Source organism: Anopheles moucheti, chromosome 2, assembly GCF_943734755.1.
Source record: "Anopheles moucheti chromosome 2, idAnoMoucSN_F20_07, whole genome shotgun sequence".
NCBI lineage: Eukaryota > Metazoa > Arthropoda > Insecta > Diptera > Culicidae > Anopheles > Anopheles moucheti.
In genome coordinates this window covers 45,684,878-45,711,817 of record NC_069140.1, presented here as the reverse complement: position 1 = coordinate 45,711,817, position 26,940 = coordinate 45,684,878, and the positions used below count along the sequence as shown (strand labels likewise).

General features: G+C 46.1%; 3 protein-coding genes across 3 annotated transcripts; 2 read left to right on the top strand and 1 right to left on the bottom strand.

The window, feature by feature from the left end:
- Nucleotides 1-1,914: 1,914 nt before the first annotated feature.
- LOC128310270 (uncharacterized) lies at nucleotides 1,915-22,856 on the top strand. The gene is made up of 3 exons (XM_053046870.1): nucleotides 1,915-2,121; nucleotides 18,340-21,573; nucleotides 21,975-22,856. Exons 1-2 carry the CDS (start codon nucleotides 1,915-1,917, stop codon nucleotides 21,481-21,483), a joined length of 3,351 nt encoding a protein of 1,116 aa, XP_052902830.1. The 3' UTR covers nucleotides 21,484-21,573; nucleotides 21,975-22,856.
- On the bottom strand, nucleotides 13,427-24,462 carry LOC128310271 (actin-histidine N-methyltransferase). The gene is made up of 3 exons (XM_053046872.1): nucleotides 22,984-24,462; nucleotides 14,566-14,856; nucleotides 13,427-14,493 (listed from the first exon to the last, which is right to left on the bottom strand). The coding sequence occupies exons 1-3, from the start codon at nucleotides 23,685-23,687 to the stop codon at nucleotides 14,010-14,012; spliced, it is 1,479 nt and encodes a 492-aa protein (XP_052902832.1). The 5' UTR covers nucleotides 23,688-24,462; the 3' UTR covers nucleotides 13,427-14,009.
- A 579-nt stretch (nucleotides 24,463-25,041) lies between these two features.
- LOC128297404 (lactosylceramide 1,3-N-acetyl-beta-D-glucosaminyltransferase) lies at nucleotides 25,042-26,908 on the top strand. Its single transcript, XM_053033034.1, has 2 exons — nucleotides 25,042-25,480; nucleotides 25,541-26,908. The coding sequence occupies exons 1-2, from the start codon at nucleotides 25,204-25,206 to the stop codon at nucleotides 26,437-26,439; spliced, it is 1,176 nt and encodes a 391-aa protein (XP_052888994.1). The 5' UTR covers nucleotides 25,042-25,203; the 3' UTR covers nucleotides 26,440-26,908.
- The last annotated feature ends 32 nt before the right edge of the window (nucleotides 26,909-26,940 follow it).

Genomic DNA, 26,940 nt, shown 5'->3' with positions numbered 1-26,940 from the left:
TTTCCGGCAGGTTTGAAGTGGATGTAGAGGATCCGGATAATGTGGAAGGTTGTTGGTGTTTTGGCAGGTTTAGGATTTTCTTTCGCACGAACTAGAATCCTCTGTTTGAATTGCCGCCGTTTTTTGTTTCCTATTTTGCTGCTGCGAGAGTCAAGTGTCCACGTGGAGAATGAAGTTCACCAGCATCAGCGAGTTCAAAGGTTGCCACATAAAGATTCAAAATTAGAAAGATGTGAAAAACAAAATCGAGCTGGACATCAAACGGAAAAGTTTTCCACCGAATGAATGAGTAGTGTGTGTGTTTGAGTGTTTTTTTTTCTTTAACGCCTGAGGTGTATTATGTTTGAGGACTTTTGGTCGAATTGTCATCTGCAATTTGACACGGTTTGAAACCCTTCCGAATAGTAACAGGTGCCAACAACGCGACAACAAGTGGAACTGGTGTTGGGTGCATTTGATTCCGATTTATGAATTAGAATAAATGGCTGATTATTTGTGATACAGATTTACGCATATCTGAAGAATTTGTGAAAAGATCCTGATGCCCTTCAGTTGCTTATGAAAAATCGGCTGTAAAGGTTCTAATCCAGCAGAATTCATGAATTAACCAAATCTACCGAGATTCACGAATCTTTCGAGAACAAAAAGCTATAGAGAATTTTTAAAGATTCTTGAAACTTTTGAAAGACGACTCATGATTTGGATGACTCCACATAGAAGAGTAATATGAATGACTATACTGAGCTGATTTATTAAAAACAGCTCTAAGTGGTTAGACATGTTGCACATTTGTAAGGTTCCGCCATAGGTTTCACTTCAACGCGTTGCATTTAGCAGCATTTAAAAATACCTCTTTCGGTGCAATGTAAACAACGTTTTTACAAAAAAATTGTTGCACGAAATATAGATCAGAAATAAATGCAAATACTATGTTTCATAACCATAATTTCCCGAAAACCGTCATCTCCTGTACTAGACACACCTGCATATGTCGTTCGATTTTCAATCCGTTTGTTCAGGGCACACGTTTGCGGTGCCGCATGGTGCCAATTATTTGAATAATTAGAGTGCGACGATGTTCACGGTGCGCGTCCATGCTCCAGGGACCGTAGGGATGGAGTGATGATAAGAAGGTGGTGCATTTTCTCCCCACTGGCCCCACTTTAGAAAGAACATACCGCTCGAGGATACCTCGCTCGGACACGTTTTGTCTATATGCGTCAACTTTGATGCATGATGCATGATGAACGTGATTACATATTAGTAGTCAATCGGTCCAATCTCCACCCTCCCCCCGTCCCCTCGACTAGGGTGAAAACAACAAAACACAAAAAGGAAACTGTGGTGAAGGAAAGTGTGGTAAAGACGCAAAACAAGGGTGGAAAAATAAGAAACAATAACAAAAAAGGTGATTAAAACACACACGCACGTACACACACACACATACATATATCCTCCAGGGGGCCCCGCTAGTTTGGAGAGCATCAACAAGTGAAAACGCATCCACGCGATTGGATGCTGGAACAAATGGTTGTTTATCGCACCGTGAGGCAATGGACCGTGGCGAATATAGAGGAAAAAAAGAAAGATTGACGTGTTGTTGAGTGTGTTGTCATGGTGACTTCTAGTGGAAGCGACGGAACCACATGCAAAGCGAAATCGATGATCGAGTGTGGTTTTGTTTTGTTGAATCTTTTGCCACTTCGCTTAAGGAGCTTTATATTTAATCATGCTTAATTTGTGACAGCAATAATGTTTCGTTTGGTACTCAAAAATTAGCTTACATTCAATGGGTTTCCGCATTAGCTGCCTGCAAGCGTTCGAAGTAGTGTGACATTGTTTAGTGACGTTTTGAAGGTGACAGTTGCTGAAGGGTGAAACAGTTGTGCAGTGTGCAAATAAGAAAAGTTCAAAATGATTCCACATCGAACTGTTTGGCGGGATCGATCTCAACGCGCCGTACTCAAGTGTAAACGACGTTCGATGACATTTGGTGTTGCACTGCTGCTGTTGGCAGCATTGGCTCTAATCAACCTGTCTGGGGCAGAGGCTGCAGACAAGATGGCAGATATACCGAGCAGTGAAGAAGCGACCGTAGATGGAGAGCAATTGATGCCACAGGTAGGGTGAAGATTCAATCCATCACGAAAATAAAAAAAACACACACAGCAATATTATTAATTATTCCATTCACGGAGCACATTTACTACCGCGGAAGTGCGGTTTTTTTGCTTAACGAAAAAAAAACCCTGGCAAATTATTAAAGCACCCGGAAACTAAATCCCGAACCAAATAACCCACTTATCCCGGGTTGATTACTAACCGTCCAATCGTTGGGCTCGTTGGGTGAGGCAGGGTTTTAAGCAAGTTACCAGCAGCAGCACAAAAGTTTCCATAGAATGGGTTTATATTTAATGCACGAAGAAGACACCGTCGACAGTGTTTGTGGATCGATCGGTCGGTTTTCCGTATGAAAAATGTATGACCAATACAGGTCGAGACTGCAGGTGGTCGACGAAAATCCCACCTCCCCCTCTCCCCAATTTGGAGTGGGCAATATTCCCGCAGGAGTCATCGATGGAAAACAATCTCTCCAGCAGTGATTGTGCCTACGGGTAAAGGAACTGATGGAATAAATCCGGCCCTGGAGCCAAACACACAGACGCGCCGGGTCAGGATTTTTAATTGGATGAGCATAGTTGTTGAATTTTTAATACCGTGGTCTATTTATTTGCTTCCGAATGGTATGAAACTATGCTAGCATACAATAAGCACATTACACTGCACACGAGTCTGTGTGATGCTGAAGGATGCATCATGCTCATTATGGTATACAGCGTTGTTTTGTCAGTGTGCCAGTAATGAAAGGGGGATGTAGTTTTTTTTAACTTCCCAACTTATTTTTCGCACCAAAATGCATGGTGTGTTTTGATGCTGTTTGGCACGAAGGTTGTAATTACATCCCCCGCTCATGCCTAGTCTTTCTATGGCACGAATTAATAATGCTCCGCTGGTATCCGTGCTGATGAAGGCAAACTTGGCGCTCTCAACGGTGGTAAATAATAATTTGATCAACGTAGGTAACGATCGCTCCTAGTCTGCTAACATTACGCTCACCGTGTTTCCCCGTGAGGTATAAAGTTTCATCAGCTTTCTAGGCGATCCGGCCGATAGTTCGAGTGCACGGATTGAATGTAACGGCAAGGAGATGCGGACGCGAAAGGAATCCTTCATCGCTGCTACTCACGAGGACCTGAGACAGTCTGTCTATAAAACATGTATCAAATTTTCACATAAATAAAAACAAACACCCGTCGCCTTCTATCTCTCCCGCTCGCTTTCCTTCCATCGTCCAACCCAAGCAAGTAACCTAGCACGGAAGCCAAAGGATGGTAGTAGAGATAAGATGAAAATTTAGTACAACTTGCAACCCGGTTTGTCGTAAAGAAAGTGAATCCGGTGTGTTGATTTTCACCATTTTTTGCTTTTGCTTCGCCTCCCAAGCCTTTGCCAACCGGGGCACAAAACTAACGGAAGTGCCAAACCGGGTAAAGAAAGGGGACACGAGCATAAGCTAAAGCGATATTGATATGAATATTTTAATATGCTCCCTTGTGCACGACGACGGTACGCCCCATGTACGTTCCCCATCGCAACCCGGCGCGGCATTGCCTTCATCGTCGGCTGGGGAATTTTCGCAAAAAGGTGCGCCTCCAATCCCGGTCCGGTTCGCACATCCGGCACGGGGCGCACACGACACGCCCGGTATTTATCCTGCCCGGTAACTTCACCCCAGGACCCGGGGGCGCGTTGGTGGACGTGGAAAGCTTTGCTTCGGAACCTTATCTCCTCGGTCTGGCCCGATGCCCTCCCCGCCACCCGTTGGGATTTCGTACAACAATCTCGTGCCTGCCATCCATCTGCTCCGGCCCGGTAGTTGTGCCCGGTAGAAGCGAAGTGATGATGATGATCAAATGAACGCCAGTGATTTGGAATATGTATCAAAGCGGGAAAGCGCATAGCATTTGCATTATGTTTCGTGTTCCTTGCTACGGGATAAAAGAATCCTCCGCCTCGGGGTAGATTTTACAGATTCGGAGAGTGATTTTTTTTTTTTGGCACGATTCGCTGTTGCGCCTCGGGGACGTCGGGCGATGAAGGAAGGCGGCGGCAGCGGGCGCCTTTGGGGAGTGCTTGGAATTTCTGTCAGAATGTAAGGAATCGGCATAAATAAAACAAAAAAACACGAAACATTGCAATTTCCATTTCGAAATGCCAACATTCGCTGTCGCTCAACGGTGTGTTTGAAGAACTGCTTTGTTTCAATGATTTTTTAATGGATATGTGTAAGAAAAACGGGGCCCATTCTTTGATGCAGTCCTTGGAGAGTGTAGTAAATGGCCTTCCCGAAGGTGGAAGGAAATTGGATTTTTGTTCCTTTCATTACACCGTATTTGCCTGGGAGATGATTGTAATTGTTGGCGAAATGTGTGCTCTGAGGTGGAATCAATAGCAATAAACAGATTATCTGTCCCTGCAACCCTGAAAGTGTGCCGTATAATTAATGTTGTTAAGTGAAATAAAATTTTTCAATTATTATTAATGTGTTAGATTGTGCTGTGTTGATGGTTTGTAGAATGATTCCCCTTTTACTACCATGACGATCAATTATTTTACATTAATAGTATAAAAAAATTCAAGAAGATTGCAACAGAGTCGATCTGGATGAAATTCGACCCATCATATATAAAGCATAAGATGGGAAGACCCACGTTTACTTCCAAGCATGGTTCATGTTCTTCGATATATTAAAAGCACTATACCTTTTAGATAGCTGCCAAGTACATTATATAAAAAGTAACTAAGCAGGGCCAGAATAGAACTCTTATTTGGTTTAGAAATAGGAAGATTCATTGTTTCACAATATCCTAATTGACACCATGGATTGTGTGCTTGAATATAGTGGACTATGCGGGCCCGCAAAGGAAGTAGGACTCTCAAAGGATCACTCATGAAGGGGACCTCCAAGAAAGTTGACATCAGTAGTGCAAAGCAAGCCCTGCCTGGGATTTCAACAATAAAAAATCATTTGACCCGATGATGAGGAATTGACTTACAGTGCTGTCACTAGTGGGGTCCCAACTTTCCACTTAGGGTCTCCAAGGAGCTTGATCCGTCTCTGATTGTTGGTAGTGATGATGAGAAGCGTGGGCGCATTTATATCCCTTACTTTTCACATTTATGCCTCTATTTTTGGCACTCTTTTTAGAATTCGATAATATCAAGGGATTCAGGTCTATCAATTTCTGGTTTTCTTTGACATTGTTTACCGGCAACTCGATACTTAGTTCTACGTACAGGTAATACGGTGTTGATGAAGTCATATGATGATCAGTAGCGTTATATTTAAGTCAAAGGACAATCCGAGATTTATCCCACGCTTCTTATAACCAATGGAACCCAACACACATGTACAATGATCAATGGAACCTTACAAATGTTGTCAAATGCGAAGCATTCAGAGCATTATAATTGTTCTTAGTATCATTTCCACTACTACACAGTTGTACTTTCGTTTGAGTAGGTTTCAGCAGAACGAGACAATATAATTTCTCCCGGAAGGTTTTTCTCTGACACCATATTGGTGCAGGAAGTGTTGGCAATGTGCATAGAAAAGTTTGCTCCAAAAGCTGATAGATTATTACCCCATCCTTAGTAATGCGGAACCCTACTTTAATGGACACTTGTAAGGCTTTCCGTGTGGAAGTAGTGTGGAGAATTCCTTGGGTATCTCTTACCGACTAGTTTTTTAACTGAAAAATGGTGTTGTTGGGCCCACAATGCTAATACCCAAAACGTACGACATGTGCACACTCATGAAAATCGTGTTAGTCTTCAATCTTGCACTAAGGAAACTGATAACATTCTCGTTAGTTGTGCCTAAAATGCCCACAGCAAAAACTAATCCATTCGACAGGGAGTGAACGACAACACAGTACCCCGGGGTCGGCCGCTGCATTCCGACACGCTTGTGTCCAACAGCCATCCCGCACACCGCACCGCGTGTTCCGGTACTTTCAATATTAATCTCGCGTTATGCCTTCAACCGACTGCAGCAGCCAAACGCAATCATGCACATCCTGAGGCGATGCGTGTATAGCTTTCGCCGTAAGATGTATCCGTACGCATCATCATCGTACCGTTTGCCCTTTATCACCACTGGTTCGATATTCCAAATCATTGCCAGCTCTTGATCACGTCAGTAGTTCCGTCTTTGTTTTGGGTGTTGTTTTTATCGCTCCATGTTCTGCTCATCGATCAACACAATCTCGCTTGGCGGCAAAGGCGTATCACAGCACTGCTTCGCTCCACACTACACCCGATGCATCTGTCCGGTAACAGCATCTGTCAGCCATTCTTCTGATCGATCACAAACTCTTCTGATTTTCTCTCGCTGCGATGTTTCTGTGTGTGCTTTTGTTTTTTTGCTAAGTTTGCTACATGAATGCACGTTTCTTCTTTTATGCAGCCGGTCATGCATGTTGACGCGCGGTGCATGCACAGTCTGGCATGCAACATGCGCGCCGCATGCATCATGCATCAAATTCTCCGTACATAGCTCCAGCATCCTTCCGGCGCCCCCTCTTCCTTTCCAGCCGTCGATTTTCCACTCCAACTCGGGTGATTTTCACCAACGCGGCACCAGCTGCTGCTGTGGGGTGTGGGGTGTGTTTCTTTCTCCCGAGCCCCCCCCCCCCCCCCCCCCCCCCACCACAACCCAACCCAACCCAAAGAAGGAAAGGCGGCTTGGTCTCTATCGCATCGAAATGCATCCGCGCGCGCCCTCATAGAATGTGGCTGGGTGCAGTGCGCGCTGCGGAGGAAAAAAAAAGTGGAAAGGAAGTAGCAAAATTAGTCGAACCTAAACAACATAAAGTCCCCGGTACTGGAGCCACCGTCAAAAAAGGGACGCGCGCCAAAGATTTCTCTTTTACCTTCAACCGATGTGCCAACCGTGGTGGGGGTGATGATATGGGAGCGGCGAGAAGAGAACGGAATCGTATCACTGGGCACGTTCGTTTCGCCGAGATTTCCTACGCTTCAATGAACCGGTTCGAATGGTATGCAACTCACACACAAACACACCCCCCTAAGCGCCCCCAACGGACCCTTCATTTTCTATCTCAGCCAGATGAAAATTAACGTGAATGAAAAGAAGAAGGCTCCGGCTGGTCAGGGCTGGAACTGGATGGAATTATTGATGGGGAGGGGAAGAGGGGAGGGGGGCGTACAAAAAGAAAACTCTCCTTTTCGATGCACACACATACACACATATACATCTATACCCCCCTCCCCCCCCCCTCCCCTTCCCCCCCAGTGATCCTTTCACCCGGACAAGGTTTGTTTTTCTCTTTGGCTTTCCATCGGCGCAACCCTCCCCCCATTTGGAGTGTCGCTTTTCCACGGAAGGACCGACACACTCACTGGTGGGGCTGATAGGGGGGGGTCCCAGTACGGCGAACGAGCGATTAAACAGAATTGATAAGCTTCTTACTTTCCATCTCGATGCATTCGCGTGCATCTTTTCGGAATTGATCGATGATGTTTCGTTTGCTTCTCGGTGCCAGGAAAAACTCTGCAACTCGGCTATCAATAATAGATGCACTGGCCCGGGTGTGGGAAAATCAGGTGGCAAAGGGGGGGGGGGGGGGGGGGGCGATTGTGTGGAAAGGATGTATTTGATTTGGAGCAAAATACTAACAAACTCGCATGGTTTCACGTTTGATGTTCGTAACAAAAGATGTTAAATGGTTAAAGGGGTGGAATGAGTGCAGCCGTTCATTTTCACCCGAGTGCATCCTGGGGAAATGCAGTTTTGTGAAGTTTGGCGGGGGGGTGGGGGGGGGGGAACAATAAGCCACTTACAAACGCAACACAATTGGTAACATAAATCGTTGCCATGAGTTCGACTGAAACGATTAAACGCAATTTCTAATTGAAACATATAACACATAAAGCGCCCCTAGTAGCGCCAACCGGACCGGCCACATCCGGTGCACAGAGCATGTGCACGGTATTTATTATACTTTCATCATCAGATTGGTTTTGACAATGGGCGCGATGTATTCAATTTTTAACCATCACCATCACCCGACCGCGGCAGCATAAATTAAACCACAATCAGCATCGACCCAGAATCGATCCACACTTCCCCTGCGGAAGGACGACTCCCCCCCGGTCGGTGCCTAGGGGGGTGTTCTTATGCAGTACGCACGCAAATGTTAGCGCAATGCTGTCGAATAGTTTTCGACGCGTATCGGGTTTTGCTTTTTCCTGTTCACACGAAACGTGTCCACATTAATCAGCAGTGTGGCGGTAACTGATCGCCGCTATTCGAACCTCGCAACCTCAACCGAGGTTGTACCGTTTTTGGGCGTTGATAGAGAACTGGAAAAGCTGGATACGGGTGGAAAATATGCTGTCGTATAAAATAGGACCAAAACAAAACAAAACAAAACAAAAAAAGGAAACGGTTTCCACGTCCTCACAAACGGAACATGAAAGCTGTTAAAAACGAACGATGCAACCGTTGGCCGAACATATTGGTTTGGAGAGAAGCAACAAAACAAAAAAGCAAAACAGAACAGAACAGAACGTTACAATATAACGAAAACAATGTGACAAGAGAACAGGCGGATGCGCCACTCGCATAACAGCTCAATCAAACGTGCCCGATAGTTGGTGGAAAACAACACGGGCGGCCGGCAAATGCTGACAATAAAACAGCTGCAAAGTAAAAGACTAATGGTGTATGCTGGCAGCTACAAAAAACAATAGATACTACAGTGCAAAAGTGTAAAAATAACTAACTGAGCGCCAAGTACAGTGTAGAGCGGTGCGTTTGCCGATGCAATGGAAAATTGTTACGGAAGAACTTGAGTTGATTGTTTTAAAACGGAAATGACTGATTATCTTTACGGTGAATCACTTCTTTCTACCTAAAAATATTGTGCATTTATTATAACACACAATAACGTTTTAACGGAATGAAAAGGTTTTCTTCTCTCGATAATTTAGTATGCATTAATAATGGATTGATTTGAGAGCTCTTGTAGCCGTTTAGCTATGAACACAGTCCTGCAACTACTTTCAAAACATTGTTCGATCACGACAGGCATCGAATTGGAGCATAGATCGAGTATTACACACGAGTGAGACAATTAGAATTCGTCAGTTATGGTCGATCATGCATCTATAATATCTGCATCCTGCCTAAAGTAAAACCAACGGATCAAGTCCTGCAGTGACGCGTCTTCGCAGACATCTCGTGATAAAAGTGATAAAATCTATCTAAATTTGCCAAACTAACGATGGGTAAATCCTAGGGCAAAGTGAATCTCTTCGTTTTCGTCTGGAAGTTGATGCTAACGTTTAACTCTGGGGTCTCCATCTGCGGATCTGTTAATGTGTAAATAGTCGCCAATTACGGGAGTTTCAACCAATGCGGCACGTGGACTGAAAAGTTTGAAGATCCCTGGTCTAACCAGTGAAAACGTATCTAGACATGATGGATTTTGTTGCAAGAAAGTGTTAGTCGACATTGAGTTGCATCTGACCGGCAAGCAGTAGTAGACACTTGTCCATGTCTCATGTCCATTTGGCTTCGTATCACTCAGGAAAAACTTAAACAGTGGTACGAAAGTAGATCAGATCAGAAGATCGTGGGGTAGGGCAGATCGCTTGCCAAATCATGTATTTGCTGGCAAACTTTGAAGGATACGGGTACCTTACATTCTCCGGAACATCAAACTCGTGCTTGGTGGTGAAGACCAGTAGACACGAATGCATGAGAAGACAAACAAGTCTGAGGTGAGGGTTTCCACGCGTTTGCAAAACATCCGTACCGTCATCTTTTCCATCGTTCGATGAAAACTCGATCATCAATCAAACACCATTCCCCTTAATCCCTTAATGATCAATTTTTAAGGCGATTTTTGGGTGATGTAATTCGGATCGGTTTTCGATAAGGCTCCGAATCACTTATCCACGCCCTGCCAGAGATCATGCCCGTTTATTAATTGGAATGGTAAATGGTACCCCGGAAAACCGGCCAGCCACACCGTTTCACACAATTTTGATCCAAAAATTGTTGGGAAACTGTTTTCCCTCGCCCCCCACAGATTGAGCCAATTTTCAGTGCGCCACTGTACCGTCCGAAGATCGATGCACATTTGCACAAGGTACTCGCGTCTAAAGGACAGGAGGAAAATGAAGCGAACATCGCAATGTTCGAGTGTGTGTGTGCGCCACAAACACTACGTGTACGTGTGACGTTGGCATGTGCGCGAATCATGTTTGCACAGCTGCCAGGGAGACAGTAATAACTGTTAATCAAATTGTGTGTTCTAACGGGTGAAAAACGTAATCTACGCCACTTGAGCGAGAGTGTAGCACACCACGTGATGCATGGACGGTTCCCGCCGAGTCCTTCTGAATGCCCGCTTTTGTGAGCTGTCGGCAGAAAAAAAACGGTGGCATAAAAAGCAAAAGGTAAAAATGCGCGCTGTGATTACGGTGCCCGATATAGGAACCATTAAACTACCACCGCTCGGAGATGAGAGCTTGGTTTGTTTAGTTTGCTTGCCCTTTTTTTAATACATGTGTGTGTGTGTGTGGATGTGTGTTTGTGGATGTGTTTTAACATTCCCATCAAAACACCAACCTACATGTGAACATCTACCCGAATGCGAGCATGGAAAGCGTGCACCGTTTCCTGTGAAGCATTTATTTTGATGATTATTGCACGGTCCGACATTGCGAAAGCACAACAACGAAAAAATCGGTGATGAAAAAGGGCCTACGAGACAACATTAACATACATGGGAAAATGGGGGAAAAATACATCCACAGGCACTATAATTGTTTTATGCGTGTAAATAAAAACACCACGCAAGATAAATTTATCCATGGCTATAAACTTTTCCTAGCAAAAAAGGATAAGCGGTGTGCCGGGTGTGCTGCTGCGTGTAACGAGCTTTGCCTTTTAATCCAATATTCTGACAATCCCTTCCGGGATTCTGTCCATTTCCTTGCACCACCATCCCGTGATCGATCCTACTCCACCATCCAGAAATCACTTCATTCGTCTGGATTAAGAGCATTAAATTAAACGCATCTTTCGGTCGGCTGGCTGGATGTTGACAGTATACACGCGCGCCCTGTCTATCACCTCTTCCTATCGAACGTTTTATTTTTTCTCAACCCGGCCCACCGTCGCTGAGTTATCGTTTGCCCTTGTGGCCCCGAGGCCACATCTCAAAATCTAATTTTTGCCAACACACACCGTTCGACGAACATGCGAACAGGGACGCTCTCCGAAATACGGCGTAACAGTAGCGGCCCGTGTGGCTGTATGCTTGTGGATAGATTTCGCTTGATGACTGCGTTTCGCCACAGAGTGCCGGTTGAAATTAAACTGTGCGTTATTGGCACCATCGGTGCGTTATTGCAATCGCCCCCAAGCGCTCGTTATGCCAGGTTTCGGTGGTGATCATCGTCCACAATTTGTGTTCAGGTCTGCGGCACGACGGTATGTAGACGACGGAGCGGTAAGTCATCGTTTTCCAATTTATTTATTCATCCCGGGCTATTATTGCTACGTCGCTAATCGGTTTTCCCGTCAACCGTAGCGCGCCAAGGCTAGGACCTGTAATTGGTATCGAAAATATTAACATTGCATCTAAACGTGTCGGTGACATGTGACGGTTTAATTACTGTGCAATTTAGACCCACTGTGGTGTCGATAGTTCTTGTCATACTATAAAGGGCTGGGGCGGTTGTAAATGGACTGATACATTGTTCTGTTTTGTTGGGGATAAGGATAATTCATTCCCCACCACTCCGGATTCTATGTAGCAGGTGTGAAAAATGATTTAAAAACGTGTCACAACCCATATACCACCTCCGTACGGATTACACCCATTAGCTGCACGTGTAACACACGCAACATCGATCAATTCGCAGACATTCGCAGCAAACGGAACAACAATTCAAACTGCTGCTAAAGTGTGGCGTTCGTTCGAAAATGTTCGAAACACTACATGTTTGAATAAAGCCCATCCATCGGTGCACCACATTTCAATCTATTTGCATTGCACACCACTTCACCAGGGCAGGGCAGGTGGCGTGAAGAATGCAATTGTCTCCCATTTGGAGTTTTCCGTGTCCTTTTTTTTTTTTTTTGCTTCCCCGTCGAGTGGTCAACGTGCGTTTTCCGATTTGCCCAATCTGCGCGACGATGCACCGTGTGACCGCAGCGATGGTGGTTATCACAGCACGGGTGATAGATTTTCGACCTAGCGAACTCTAACCCTCGACCGAATGTGAACCCAGCTGTGCGTCTCCTCTATACATGGAAGGGGGGAACGGATGCTGTGGAGGGACACCAATTGAACGGAGCCATGCATAAATCAGCGGCAATAAATCGATTTTCAGGTTTTTTTTGTGTGTGTAATGATTGTGGCCTGCCTGTGGTACGTAAATGCGCTGAACAACGAGCTATCGGACGGAATGTTTTATGGTAAAAATGCGATAAGAGCGCGTTAATGGTAGGATGGAACTTTTCGTTGCTGAAGAACTAATTCACTAATCCAAATAGTCACCGATCTGAATAGGATACGAAGGTGCGTATTGCAGCATTTAGTTTGCCCCGTAGGATAACTATTGGAAAACGTGTCAAAATTCCCCGATTGTACGCCATTTGATGGTGAAATAAGCTTTTACAATGCAATGCGAATGGTTGTATGGAAAAGTTTACCATTCTGGTCACAATTTTAAATAGGAGTGGCTTAAAACAATCGATACAACGCTGCTAGATATTCAACACTAAATTAAATTAGGCTTAAAGCCAATAAGCAACAACAGGATACGCGTGACGGTTTGATTAAATTAAATGATCGCTGCGCGTCGCAGCATATTGTAATTAGTGGATTCTTTTCTACTTTCAAAACATTCCGTTGGGTATAGTTTGTTCCACTGTGATCATTTTGTGGATTTATGCAATTGAAACAGATGAGTGGATTTGGTAGTGCTGTTCGAGTTGTGGTTTCCAAGAGGAAGTTGAGCAAATTGTATTCATTTTCGTGGTTTATCGATTTAAAGCGCGTGATACTGGCGGCGCTACATTATCAGGGTGCTTCAATAATAATAGCAAAGTCACATAAATAATGAATTGCGTAATTATTTGCGTCCTTTTCTGGGGCATTAAATAATTCAGCATAGTTTTTATATGAAAAATGAATTATCTTTCGTGTGTTGTTTGATTTGAAGCGAATCGATTATTAACGCTGTATACGGATTTTTGATTAAGCATATTTTCTTTCTTTACAAAATACAACCCAAGTGCACATCTTATGTGTATAAAGGGTAGAAGCATTTAATATAACAATTTATACTTCACTTTCGTTACACGATTCCTAACGCAATTAAATGTGTCAGCATTGGAAAAAAGAAACAACCCAAAAGAAATAATCGTAAGCGTATACAAAGATACAAAACAGTATGCATTAATGTTAGTGTGACACTAGAAAGGTAACTAATGTCCAATTTTGTTTGTGCATAATAATAATTTTAAATTAATCAATAATTTTAGATAATATTGCCAGAGGAGGGAAAGATTTACTCACTTTGTTGGTACAATTTTGTTAGCATTGAAAAATAATACTATTTTATGCCTCAAAAGACTAAAAGCTAAACGCAGGGGGAAAACAAGGTAGAATGTGAAAATTGAAACATATCCACAGCGCATCGTACTCGCACGTTGCCCGCTCGCTCCCGTTGCCTTGAAGCAACTATTTGGTGTTGTTTATAAGTTGTTAGCAATATAGCAGGGGCACTTCTGAACTGGTAGAAACGTTCGAGCAGTGCAAACTTTTATAAAGCCATTTCCAATCAGTTCAGAATTGATGCCCAGATGTTGTATGCATAAGAAATCATCGGATCACTTGTTTCTACTTGCTTGAGGTTAGCCAGCTGTGTAGCGTCTGTTTCTCCTCGAGCCGGTACTCAATTAGTAGCCGGCGAATGTGATGCATCTGTCGGTTTCCTTTCAGCAGCGCCTCATCCTGCTCAATCGTGGTAGGATAGCGGAGCAGCATGATCTTCATCACCGTGGCCAACCATCGATTCGTCCGCTCACACAGCTCGACGGGTACGGACGCAAAATACGCGCATAGCGTTTGCCGTTCCGTTGCGTTCAGGGTATAGTGTTCCAGCTCCTTATCGTTCATGGCCGAGACACGGGCCAGCGTAATCAGTTCCGGTGAGATCGGAGCCGGCAGACGCCTGCCGGTGGCTAAACCGAACGCGAACATGCCAGTCGTTGGAATGCCGAGCAGCTCGAGCAGATGCGAACGTTCCTTGTAGTGCGGAATCGCTGGTACCAATGTAAAGCGTTTCTGCACGCTCGTATACGGATTTCGAGGACAGACGAAACTGTAATAAGAAAACCATTTTTTTAAAAAAAGGTTCGAATTGTGGGAAGATTATCTCGATGCTGATACGTACCCATTGTGGACGAGAAATTCCGCATCCGTTCGCTTGCCATAAACGATAAAAATGGGCACCGTCACCGTAGCAGCGCTTATTTCCCGCGTAAGCGTACACTCTAATTGTTCACTGGCAGCATTATAGCATGTTTCTGCTACGCATCGGTCTTCGTGCCCTTTGATGTCGGGGTACGCGTGATTAGCCATGTCCCAGAGTGGAATCAGTGCAAGCGTAAAGTCCATACCGTCAAACTCTGCTAGGTTGACCGGTACTTTATTCTGTCGGGTCATGACCGTCGAGACAGCCCAGCTGTGGAAAATTTGAAAATAAAAGATACAAATATTACAACTAATTCAAAACATATAAATAATGAATTTTAACGGTTTTGAATGAATGGCAACGGTTGCAAACCGAATTGGCGGGAAGACTAGACACATTACATTGCGATCTATAATGCTTTACTGTCACTGATAGACACGGACTAGGTTATCTTTCTATAAACAGTACCTTCTCATGTCACAGTTACTAAGTGCTTCATTACATCGAACGAATAGACAGTCGTTTACCAAATACAAACATTCTAAATCTGTTTGGCAAATACAAAACCACCCGGCTGTCTCTTATACATAGATAGATCCTCTTATCGATCGGCTCGGGACCAAATTTTCACACCGACACCGACCGATATTCGCCATGTTTGGGGGGGGGGTATGACTTACCATCACTGCAGCTTGCCATAAAGTATATTTTCCCCTCTGTCTGCATGCAGAAACTGCGACCGATGCTAACAACCGTGCATATGCACATACAAAAGCTAAGGCGATATGCAACAGGACCATCATTCCCTGGCCGTCCCGAACCAACCTGGCCGATGCTGTTTGCTAGGCAATTTATGCCCGATTTTGCTTTCATGCAATTGGAATTGTGGCATAAACGAAAGGATACAGGAGCAACCCGTAAAGCGGGGTTGGAATAATGCACCAGTTGGACTACGGTTTGAACGGCAAGTCTATAAGCTACAGAGTTAAATCAATTCTTGCTTGGTATCGGTATTGCTAGCGCATAAATTGCGCTTCTACCAGAGCACACGGTTGGCCGGGGCAAGGAAATTCCATGAAAAGCTAGCCTAAAACAGATTGCCCCTACTGCAGGGAACCGAACCGAACCGGTCAAACCATTGCTTGCAGTCAGTCGTAAACTCAGAGGCAGCATTATTCGGTACGTACGAGCAGGCTCCAGAAATCGATTGACAGCTGTTAGCTACGGTTGAAAAGTGTTGAGCTTAAACTGGCCTCTAACTTAAAGATCGGTTTGTCAATTAAGCTTGAGAATACTTATCATGCTTCGCATTATACCTAGCGCTCCTCCTTATGAGCTCCTCAGTACAGTGTATTATTTGATTAACGTGATGTTGATAAAGCAAACGTGCGCAACCCCTTTGAAACGAAACAAACAAACAAAAAACATACATAAAATATAAATATTTTCTCAAAAGTTTCCTAGAATCGTACAGCTGCTATGTATCCTCAAGGCAGGCAATACCAACCATATGAACCATCCTTTTCTCGTCACATTTTCGGGGTAAGGCATTCTATAAAAACACTAACAAAAAAAAAAGGACGACCTGCACACAACAGATCCATCCTTAGGGGAAGGTTAAAACCGGGTAACATTCCATGAAAAAAAGGCCTCTAACCAATGCGATGATTCTCGGTCCAGCCGATCAGCATTTTCAGCTATGGGGATCGTCTTAAAGGATGCCAGCGTTAAGTCAGATGGAAAGAAAACCGTCGGAATTATCTCCCCTTGCCCGTGTCTTTCGTTTCCCAATCGTCGGTTGAAGCAGTGAAAAGAATGCCTCCAAGGTTGGCCGGTCCACATGGTTTGAGGAAAAAAATACGCCGTTTGCCGTCTCTCATTCAGCGGCACTCCAACTTGGAACTCCGAAAGACGTTCATCTAAACATGATGACATTTCACGATGAGGACGATGATGATGATGATGATGATGGGTAGCATTGGGAGAAATTGCCACTAAACCCCTTCGTCTACCGAAGGAATGTCCTTTCCTGCAGAACTGTGTATGTGTGTCGGTTTTGGTGCGTGGAAGGACATCGCTTCGGACAAGCAGAAGTAATGCAAATCCGACGAGATCGGTACGGGGTTGGGTTGCGTTTGTGGTCGGGTGGTTGGGATTGGCAAAACGCATGGCTGCATTTTATGAGGGTTGTCCGATTTATGAGACATCGTGCTACGATCCTAGCATCGTCATTTCATCAGCGACACCCAAGACACACACACAAAGAGCGAGGAATGGTGTTCGTCTAATGAAAATGAACAAACAGCTGTTACCTTCCATAGACCGTCCACAGGTCCCGAAACCGAACACTCGTGTGTTGCTCTTTTTTCTTTGGGATCGAGCTGCTTGAAATTTGAATTTAATAACTCAAAGTTGCTCCATTTGTTAGGACGATAGCATTCGACTCTCCCCCTGTTGGGTCCATGCCCTGCACAGCACATTTAATATCGAATGTGTGGATGAGAAATGTGTGCACATTCGGCCGATGTTTGGACTAACATCGGGGGAGGGACAGCATTGGTCTGGAATCGGTTGCAACAAAAGTTGTGACATTTGCTTTTCATTTTACAATAACGCCATGTATTGCCAGTTCCCTCCAAGGTACCACCAGTCATGCTGGAAGTCATGGGGTGGAGATTAAATGGAACTGCTGCCTGGCCCGTAAATTGCATCCGTAAACATGGCATCCGTATGGCATTTAAGCAAACTACCAAACAATACAAGCCGGCCAGTTGGGGCACAAACATTAAGCAGAAGTTGAGCACCTTTTCTTACCACCTTTGGGGATCGTTGATGCAAGCCGATATTGCGGACAAAAAGTGGAATTTAATTTATAATGGCAGGCTTGCTGAACCGTTCGGTTTCGGTGGCCATTTCTCGAAAGATTGTTTTCCTTTGCGTATGCATTTCCTCTAATTGCTTTTTCATGTCCTTGCGGAAATCTATATATGAATGAGGAAATTCTGGGTAAAATAAACAACGAACTGAATGTCTACTGTCCACGATATGACGGCCAGTTCAACTCTCTTCCCACGAACGGAAACGAGTTTGGATGGTTGAGCGGCAACTATCTATGCACGAATTACATGCGAAACACAAAAGCTGATAACTTTTTGCCTGAAATCAGAATCAGACGATGGAAAATACATATTCCCACCCTTTTGAGTTAAACGTCAGAATGCAGAGAACAAAAACAAATAGCAAAACCCATTCATTTGTGAATTAAAGCGGAACGCTGGGATTTATCAAACTTGCTTGTTAGATGGTACCATCGATTCCCGGTATTAATCATGGTAAAGGCCAAGCTCAACTGCGGTACACGACCACCAGGGCGAGTTCCGGAGAACGAGATTTCCATTTATGCAATTGCATTAGACCGCTTGAAACTGAAGTGAGCTTTACCGGCAATATATAATTGGCATATTGGCATTTTACGGAGGTGAAATGTCGGTTGCAATTGCCAATAACGCTTGCTACGCGGTACGGCGATAGCACTGTGGGAAACAGTCGGCCAAAATATTAATCATCTCTCGGTAATATGCCACTAAAACGGATCCTAAAACAAGTGAACTGCATACTTTTAGGCGCTCGCCGTCATAGACAAGCATGAGTTAGACGAGAATAATACTAATAGCTCTCCAACTTTCACTTAAACATGATCGCTTACATTAAACTCTTCGCTTTCTATTTATTTCCCCATTTTTTTTTTGCTAGGCACTCTCGCTGACAACACTGCTCTCGGAGGATCCAACTGCTGAAGCATTGCAACCGGGCCACACCGATGCATCACTGCAGCCCCTGTCAGAGCACAACGCTTCACCGGACGCACCGGGCGCGGATGGACGACGGCGGCGTCGGTTGGGCAGAAAGCGAAAGCGTCGTCCACTGCAGGACGACTATTGGCCACCGGCAGCACCGGAAGATAACGATACGGAGTCGAACGGTTTCGCCCCGACTGCAGCCTCCGGGCGTGTATCGGATCGAAAACGTTTACCGTACGCCGGAGCGGCCGCCTCCCGCTGGGAAGAACCGGTCCAGCGGGCGGCACTCGCTCGACCAGCCATGCGATCGAATGCGAACCATCACCAGCGACCGGGCGATTGGATGCACAACCCGTACACCGATGCGATTAACGTGGAACAACCGCCGGCTACGGTAAGACGGCTCCCAGGTGGACAATCCGCCTCATCGGCACCGGCACCGGGAAATTTGTCACCTATTGATCCGAATAGGTCGCGACGAATTGCCGGCGGGCGCCCGACGGAACAGCCACCGACCAATGGCAAAGCTTACCGGAAGCCATACTCACAGGCACGGCGTACCGAGGAACCTTCTTCACCCGGTGACGCCGGGGGTTCGGGTGAGACCGGCAAGGTTCCCGTATCGGCAACCGATCTTAAGGCGCTGCTAAAGCAATCCGATGGCCTTAGCCTGAGCGAGATACTGCAGCAGCGCAACATTTCCCTGCAGGATCTCATCAAAGGCAAACAGATGGCACTGGCCGCACTGACGCAGAGCCCGCTGGACGCAACAACAACGATGACAACGATGGGAGACGAATCGTCGACGACCCTGTCGCCGACACTTTCGAGCGTACGGTTTCGGGTGCACAGCGATGACAGCGTTGCCGGGTGGACAGAAGCTTCCGGCGATACGAGTACCGCAACGACACCGACGACAAGTACGGTGATACCAGCGAACGACTTGCTAACGACTTCCGGCTTTAACGGTCATCTACCGAGTGCGGTGGAGGATGAATCTAACAATGCGGTCGGTGACGATATTGGCCATGGGGTCGGGAACATTTTCCCAACCGTTGAAATTAAACAGCTTGCTCTCAACCCGGTACTTCCCATGCACAAGGACGAACAGCGCATCCGTCCGATAAAGGGCGTCGCCTCTCGGATACGGCCCGACCTGAGCAACACACACATCCGGACAGAACCGGGCCAGGTAGCGCCGAGAGTCCGTTTACCCGTAGCGACCACAACCACCGGCAGTCCAACGGTTGGTCCAACGAATCCTTCCCTGCTGCTGATGACATCAACCACAAGGGAAAGGTGGACACCGTCCGCCGCACTTGCCGGACAGCGCCAGAAGTTCCAAACCACGGGAAAGCAGTTCCACCCCGGAAGGTATGGCTTCGGCACGACGTTACCCTCAGGATTTAGCTCAACCGCATCGGAGGGTGATAATTCTCCGCTAGCGCTCACGACGACACCGGTTGGCACCACGACCGAACCGCCGTCGGCTAAAAAGCTCATAGGCTTCAAACTTAGCTCAGCCGAAGCCACCTCCATCCTGCCGGAAGCGGAAGCGATGGTGGAATTATCGCCCGAGCGTCAGCTTCATCAGCATCTGCTGCGCGTACCGAAGCTGAAGCCCAGAATTGCCATCAAACCGAAGCTAACGAACGTAGTGCCACCGACATTGCCTGCCGAAGCACCATCCACTACCGTGCCACCATCGTCGCCTCCGAGCAGGGCTACAGAAAAGGATCGGTTTAATCTGTCCGACGTTGAGCTGGGCGAGGACAGTACCGGGGAGGGATCCGCTACCACGCCCAGCAGCAAGCAGGGCCGTCAGCAGCGTTTGAACGATGATCTGGACGATAGCGAAGAGCCAGGTTTGAACATTATCGAGAAGTTTACCTCGTTTGCGGATTCTGCGATACCCGCGACACAGGAAGAACGCGACTCCGAACAAGCCGCGGTGGCCGATTTGATTGGACGCATCAGCGAACACACGCAGCGCTCGTTTACGGACAGCTTGGAGGACCTCTACCGCGACGTCACGGAGAGTAATCCGTCGCTCTTTAACGATCTCTCGCCCATTGCGAGTGCGGACGATCGGCGCGAACTTCTCGAACTGATGGAGGATCGCCGAATCGGATCGCGTCTTGCCAAGGTGCTGTCGCAGCGTAACATGACCCTGGAGCAGCTACTAGAGCATCGACGCCGCGGTTCCAGCCAGCTCCATCTGGCGGAAATAGCGAACGGCAAGGTGAAACCGATCGACGACAAGATCGACATTGTGACAGCGTTCGAACACTTCCCGCGCTTCAACATCGGCAATCTGCGCAGCATCCGGCCCGATGACATCAAGCTGGACTCGCAAGGTTTCAGCTACTTTACCTCCATCATCAACATCCGGCCGTCGGATGAGGCGTACAAGGAGGCGCGTGCACTGCAAGATCGACACCGCTCCAGGCGACCGGGGGCCACTCCGGGCAATCATCGCGGCGATGCTCATTTTTTAGTGAAAGGCGGATCGAAGGATAGGCTGCTCGTGCCTTCGAGAATGTCCGCCGGTATGGAACACGCGTACGGCAGCAACAGCGAAAACTATGATCATCAGGAAGACCACCGTAACGATGTGGGGGATCTGCTCGACCTGGAACTGTCCGGGCATGGGTTTCAGCATCACCGCAGTGCATCGGTAACGATCGAAAGCACCTCGATGCCGGTCGGTGTGCGGTCGGCCATCGTTGCCAGCGCGGCGATCGTGGGCGTTTCGCTCGTGATCTTCATCGCCATATTCGTGGCCTGTCGGTTGCGGCAGCGACGCCGCCAGAAGCTTAATTACACCGAAAACTTCAACATGGCCAAGGGTCGTCTGCCGATTCTTCATGGAAGCGATCAGGAAACGGTGCGCAAGAGTTGTACCCCGTCGGTGTCGGGACGATCGAGCAGCTTGGGCGAGCAGGTCGTGTACACTACCCATCGAGCACTGGCCGGTACCAGTGGAAGTACGGCGGGAACGGCAACGACGACAACGGCCAGCAGACAGCGGGCGATGATGGATCCCAATTCGGTTGAGGTGCAGGATTATCTTTGGGACCGGAAACCATTCCAGTAAGCGATCGAACGAAAACAGGGTGTGTGTGTCAGGGTGCTTGGAGTCTATTCGACGGTTGTGATAAAATGGGTTTCTTTATCTAACTGCTAGGTGAGTAGGTTAAATTAGCAATCGCAAAGTATCGTGCAAATTGAGCAGATGATAGCAATTTAAACCATAACACGAAATGCGCATAACCGCACGCAGGACCTTAAAATTGGTTCAGCAGTTTGTACTGTATTATTACCACCGATTCATTGCACTTTGTCCAACCGGCAACCATCTGCATTCCATGGTTACATTCGCTGACGTAGCCAAACTTTCCACCAACTTTACCCATAACCACCACCACGTTCACGTTATGGTGCTAATTCGGTACCAAAGTTTTCCAAAAGGATGCAATTTAATTACAAACCAACTGACGGTGATGGCGGGATTTCGTGGCATAGTGGCTGGTCCGAAAGCTTGTCCGCCCGTTTCTAAACGTTTCTGTTGCTTTTCTTTACTTGCAGATTGATCCTATCCAACCGTGCGACCGGGCTGCAGGACCTGTGCAGCAGTAACATCAGTTCTCCAGCCTGAACAAACCATCCCATCCCATTCCCCCCATATCCCGATCGATTCTTCGATTGGTACGAGAACCAAGGATGAACCGCGAACTCGTGAAACGATGTGTTAAATGACAACGGAGTGTGAAGGCACTAACACATCAGATACGACCGGGACAAACCACAGGACAAGGAATAACGTGATAGGAAGTCAGTTGCGAGAAGAGTTTGAGCTTCATCGTGTGTGTGTGTTGTGAAGAAAAGTTGCACTCGGTGCAAGAAAACTAACACTGCATCGTTTTTATTCTCTAACGAACTGGCAGCTCGTCCGCACCGGAAGTTTTAATCAACCGCCTGTACCAAACAATGGGCCAACGAGTGTCCCGGGTGTTTGACTGCTTCGGATTCGGAGACTTGTAAGGGGCCAAAAAGGACCGATAGATATTGTTACGAAACTCCGTTAAACATGAACAAAAAAGAAAGATTAGTTGTAAAAGAGAGAGGCAGTGATGTACTAAAGACAAAATTCATCCTTCACACCTTAATATAATATAACTTGTATAGCAAGAGACAGAGAGAAGTAGGAAGACACAAAGATGTTGTAAGATAGACAAAAAACCAATGTGCAATATTACGTTCGAAGGGAGAATAATAAAAAAAAATAATGTTAAACAAAGTTGCGATACGACGAACGAACGGTCTTAGCCGGTAGTTTATAATTTATAAATTAAAACCCTAATCTTACATTAAACTAGGTGATTTAGTGTGTATAAGCCTGTTTTCTTCGTCAAAAGACGGTAAGGGAAGAGGAAGACGTTAGCGTTCAGTAGCAGTTTCCAACGGATAGAGAGCCGAAGGGTCCGAACTGTCTTTAATCACAATAAACCCAAATATCTTAAAAAAAATCGCAAATAGTCATTAATTGTTTTTTTTTTTGTTATTGTTACAAGCGTAAGTTATTTGATGCACTTACCGGAACACGTCGTAGGTAAAACAGTCCCGCAGATCGTCCACCTTCTCCTGCACGAACTTCCGGATGAATCCGTACTGCCGGGCAATGTGTTTGCACAGCTTCAATGCAGGCAGAAACGCTTCAGTATCGGCCAGCTCGCCCATATCCTCCGTTGTGTAATAAAGCGGTGTCGTGTACCGATCGGGCAGCAGGTCCAGGTACGGCTTCCAGAAGCTTTTCGCCCGGAACCGTTCCATAACGAGGGCAAGGGCAAGCATTATGTTACCCTGTTCGCTCATCATTGCACCCGGCATCAGTTCGAGCAGCTTCCGGTAGCGTGGTTCATTGGTAACGTAGAAAAACAAGCTTCGCGGTACGGTGATGATGCTTTCGCCCGCTGGAATATGCCCGGTAGATTCTAACCCAAGCCCACCGTACTCGGTATGTTCGGCGACACGTACGTTCTCCACCTGACAGCCCTGCTCGATTGCCCACCGTGTGAAGTGGTCAACATTTTCCATCCTCGACCGTCCGTTTGTGGTGCGCAGCTTTGGTTCGATGCGCCGGATACGGTCCAGCACGCCGGCCATGTTCCGGTGCTGGGCAAGCAGTTCATCGGTTGTGTTTGCCTCCCGGAACCCATGCTGCATCAGCTCCTCGACCAGTCCATTAAGCTCTTTAACCTTGCCTTTTGATAGGGCTTTGGTTGGAGCGCCGTTATTCATTGTTTCGTGCGTGTGAATCGATTCGATTCCTGCTGAAACCTCAATCCGATCACGGTGGTTGTCACGTGCCAGGGGGAGTGATTTGCTTTTGATTGTTATATTGCTTGTCACGGTGATTTATGTATTTTTGAAAGTTTCCCTGCCTTTTCCTCCCCGGGTGGTAGTGTTACCGAGACCGTCTTTTTTAAGGGGAGATATTTATCACTTACGCACGACGTTCACGCTGTCCACCCAAAGGGGGGGAAGAGCATTGGGCCTGAAGTTGTAATGCGTTGGCAGGGAAGTGCCTTTGATGAGATTTCGGTAAACCCCGAAACCCGCGCTACTGCTGATCGTTCGGCCGGACTTAAAATAGATTCGAAAAAATGGGTCGTGCGCCGTAGATTGACTTGCTTTCCCACTGATGCAGAACAAGACGATCCAATGCCGAGCCGAATATACGTACGGGATACCTCCTTTTTTGCACGGCTTTCGTGGTAGTTACCCCGGTCGGTTGCATAAATTCCTTACGGTCTTGTCTTCGTCAAATGTGTTACACTTGACAATATCGTAATTTTCCGATCAGCACACCGAATAAATTAATCGTTGGCCCCCGGTCGGCCAATGAATCGGTGGTGTCACGACGTTCAAGAAAATTGCCCGCACTTCTTCTGCACGGGATGTGGTACCAAAGTATTTGGAGTATTCTAAAAACTACTCAAACATGCCCATCAACCTGACAGGGTCGGTACGTAAACAACACGTAAATTACCGGCACCGGGAATACCACACAAATCACCGTCGTCGTACATGCACTTGTGGCTGGTTTGTATACCGATTGCTTCGCGCGGGCTTTGTTGATAGTAAAACGGTACAGAAATGCGTTCAACGCTTTCTTCCACAGTGCGAATATTTTCACTTGATCTTACTTATCACACGGCACGAAACAGAATAGTTAAAAAGTAGTTGAACTTCGTAAAAACACTACAAAATTGCAATTTTTCCAAGACGCACAGTGACGTGCAGTAGGAATTTTCACTTGTTCACATTCTTGCAGGGCTCTTCACCGGGACGTTAAAGAGGTTGTCACGCTACGACTGAAAAATAGTCATTAGAATGATTTAAATTTTAAACAATATTTCAAAAGCTATGTTTAGATTTAAGATCAAATATCTTCAATGCATTTTGTAATACAAACGATCGTATCTATAGTGTGAAAAATAAAATTGAACGAATCAACTAATTTAGCACCCCTGTGTTGTTTTGACAGTGTAAAAAAATCTCAATTTGACAGAAGGGCATGGGACGTGCAAAAAAAAAGGGTTTGTTTTGTTTACACATTCCCTTGCAATCCTGTTACCACACCAAAACAGTGCCATCAGTAAAGTGTTAAACAAAAATGTCTTTAATGTAATCTTTTGTGTGTAATCCAGTCGCTCTAGTGCCACATTGTTAGAGAACGCTCCAGTTACACCTGTTAGTCGATGTGTATGGAACGCTGTGCCAACTGTGTTCGTTCCACTTGTTGCATTGCGCGATGAGGAAGTTCCAACGGTTTCTCACTTCCGTGGTTGCGTTCGCTGTGCTTTATGGCGTTTATCGATACTCCTTCCGTACCGATAGTGAAGGGAACTATCTGTTTCTGCTGCCAGGGGAAAGTGGAAGATCACAGAGCTTCATCGAGCAACAGGCGGCAGCGAGTAGCGAGCAGGAGAAGACAGTGGATCCTTCCCGGTTGGCAAACCTTACCGGATTTGAGTATGTGATTTCGAACGACATCTGCAAGGAGAACAATACTTTTTCCGAGTTATTGGGTAAGTAGTGAGGTGGCAATGTACACAACTTTACTTGACTTACAGGTTTTTCTCATTCAGGTGTTATACTGATAACGTCGTACGTAGGACACGATGAGATCCGATCGGCCCACCGACAAGCCATATCGCAGCAGAAACTACTCTCTATGGGATTATTGCGAATATTTTCCCTCGGCGTTATTCCACCGACCGAACGGTTCATCCAACAGGTGGCCATCGCAGCCGAACAGCGACTTCACGGTGATTTGATCCAGGGTAATTTCGTTGAAGCTTATCGCAATCTTACCTATAAACATCTGATGAGCTTGCAGTGGGCAACGCAACATTGTCGCGGTGCCAAATATCTTCTCAAGATGGACGATGACATCGTGTTCGATCCGTTTTACATCCAGAACTATCTGTCCGATCTGAACCAGGGCGTCGAACAGCAAGCTCACCTGCTAGCGGGTTACATGTTTCGAAACAAGAAAGTCATTCGTTTACAGGCGAACAAGTGGTACGTGTCACGTGACGAGTTCGCGGCTGATGTTTACCCACCATACCTATCCGGTTGGTTGTATATCACGAATCAAAAAACGGCTCGAACTTTGGTAGCCGAGTCGCAAGTCGGTAGCTTCTTCTGGATCGATGATACCTTCATTACGGGAGTGCTTGCTCAACGGCTGCAAATTCCACTGACCGCACTTAACCGGTGGTTTAGCTCAAATTCCGAGTTTCTTGACTGCTGCATAAGGGACATGAAGCGGTATGCGTACCAGTGCGACTATTACGTCGGTCCTAACGGTGGCAATGGGAAGCTTATAATGGAGTTCATTCAGGAGCTCGAACGTTGCTACGACAATGCCTGCTATCAAAGGCCACCGGGCAAATCACTTACTGCGACATGCGTTGCAGAGTACAAGCAGCAGATAAATCCCGATCACGGAACCGCCATGATTAGTCAGATGAAACTTAGATAATTGGAAGGATAAAAAACCTGTTATGGATGCAACACGAGTTACCAATCGTAAAAAAAAAACAAAACAAAACTCAAAACTCCCAACTACAGTATGTGCCAACAAAGCAACGAAAATTGAATCAACACGAATTGAAATGATTCCCTCACCATTATTGCCATTTACGAAACCTATTTACACACGCGGCCGTCCTTGCAACCGTGCACGAATACTTAACAACACGAATACTGCCATTGTTTTTTATACAACCCCTACCCACTAAGCGAAACACGTTCGTGAATAGTATTAGTAATGCAAATGTTAGGAATTTAGTGTAATTAGAGCGATTATTTTACCAACATCATTCCATCACGAAACTCTGAGACCGAATAGAACCGATCTGTGATACCGGGATGAATCTCCAACGCACGAAACGATGTACATTCCTCGCCGACGTATTTATTGCGTGTGGTTTCAAGTATTATTTCCGATTTCCGAATAAATTAATTTTCATATTCCAACTGC

What these genes read in the sequence shown, in the direction of transcription:
- LOC128310271 (XM_053046872.1), bottom strand. Translation starts at nt 23,687, where the DNA reads ATGAATAACGGCGCTCCAACCAAAGCCCTATCAAAAGGCAAGGTTAAA. An exon ending in TTTACCTACGACGTGTTCCG is followed by an intron (nt 14,857 to 22,983) that starts GTAAGTGCATCA and finishes AATTTTCCACAG; the next exon opens with CTGGGCTGTCTCGACGGTCA. An exon ending in GAATTTCTCGTCCACAATGG is followed by an intron (nt 14,494 to 14,565) that starts GTACGTATCAGC and finishes TTCTTATTACAG; the next exon opens with TTTCGTCTGTCCTCGAAATC.
- LOC128297404 (XM_053033034.1), top strand. Translation starts at nt 25,204, where the DNA reads ATGAGGAAGTTCCAACGGTTTCTCACTTCCGTGGTTGCGTTCGCTGTG. An exon ending in TACTTTTTCCGAGTTATTGG is followed by an intron (nt 25,481 to 25,540) that starts GTAAGTAGTGAG and finishes TTTCTCATTCAG; the next exon opens with GTGTTATACTGATAACGTCG.
- LOC128310270 (XM_053046870.1), top strand. Translation starts at nt 1,915, where the DNA reads ATGATTCCACATCGAACTGTTTGGCGGGATCGATCTCAACGCGCCGTA. An exon ending in GAGAGCAATTGATGCCACAG is followed by an intron (nt 2,122 to 18,339) that starts GTAGGGTGAAGA and finishes TTTTTTTGCTAG; the next exon opens with GCACTCTCGCTGACAACACT.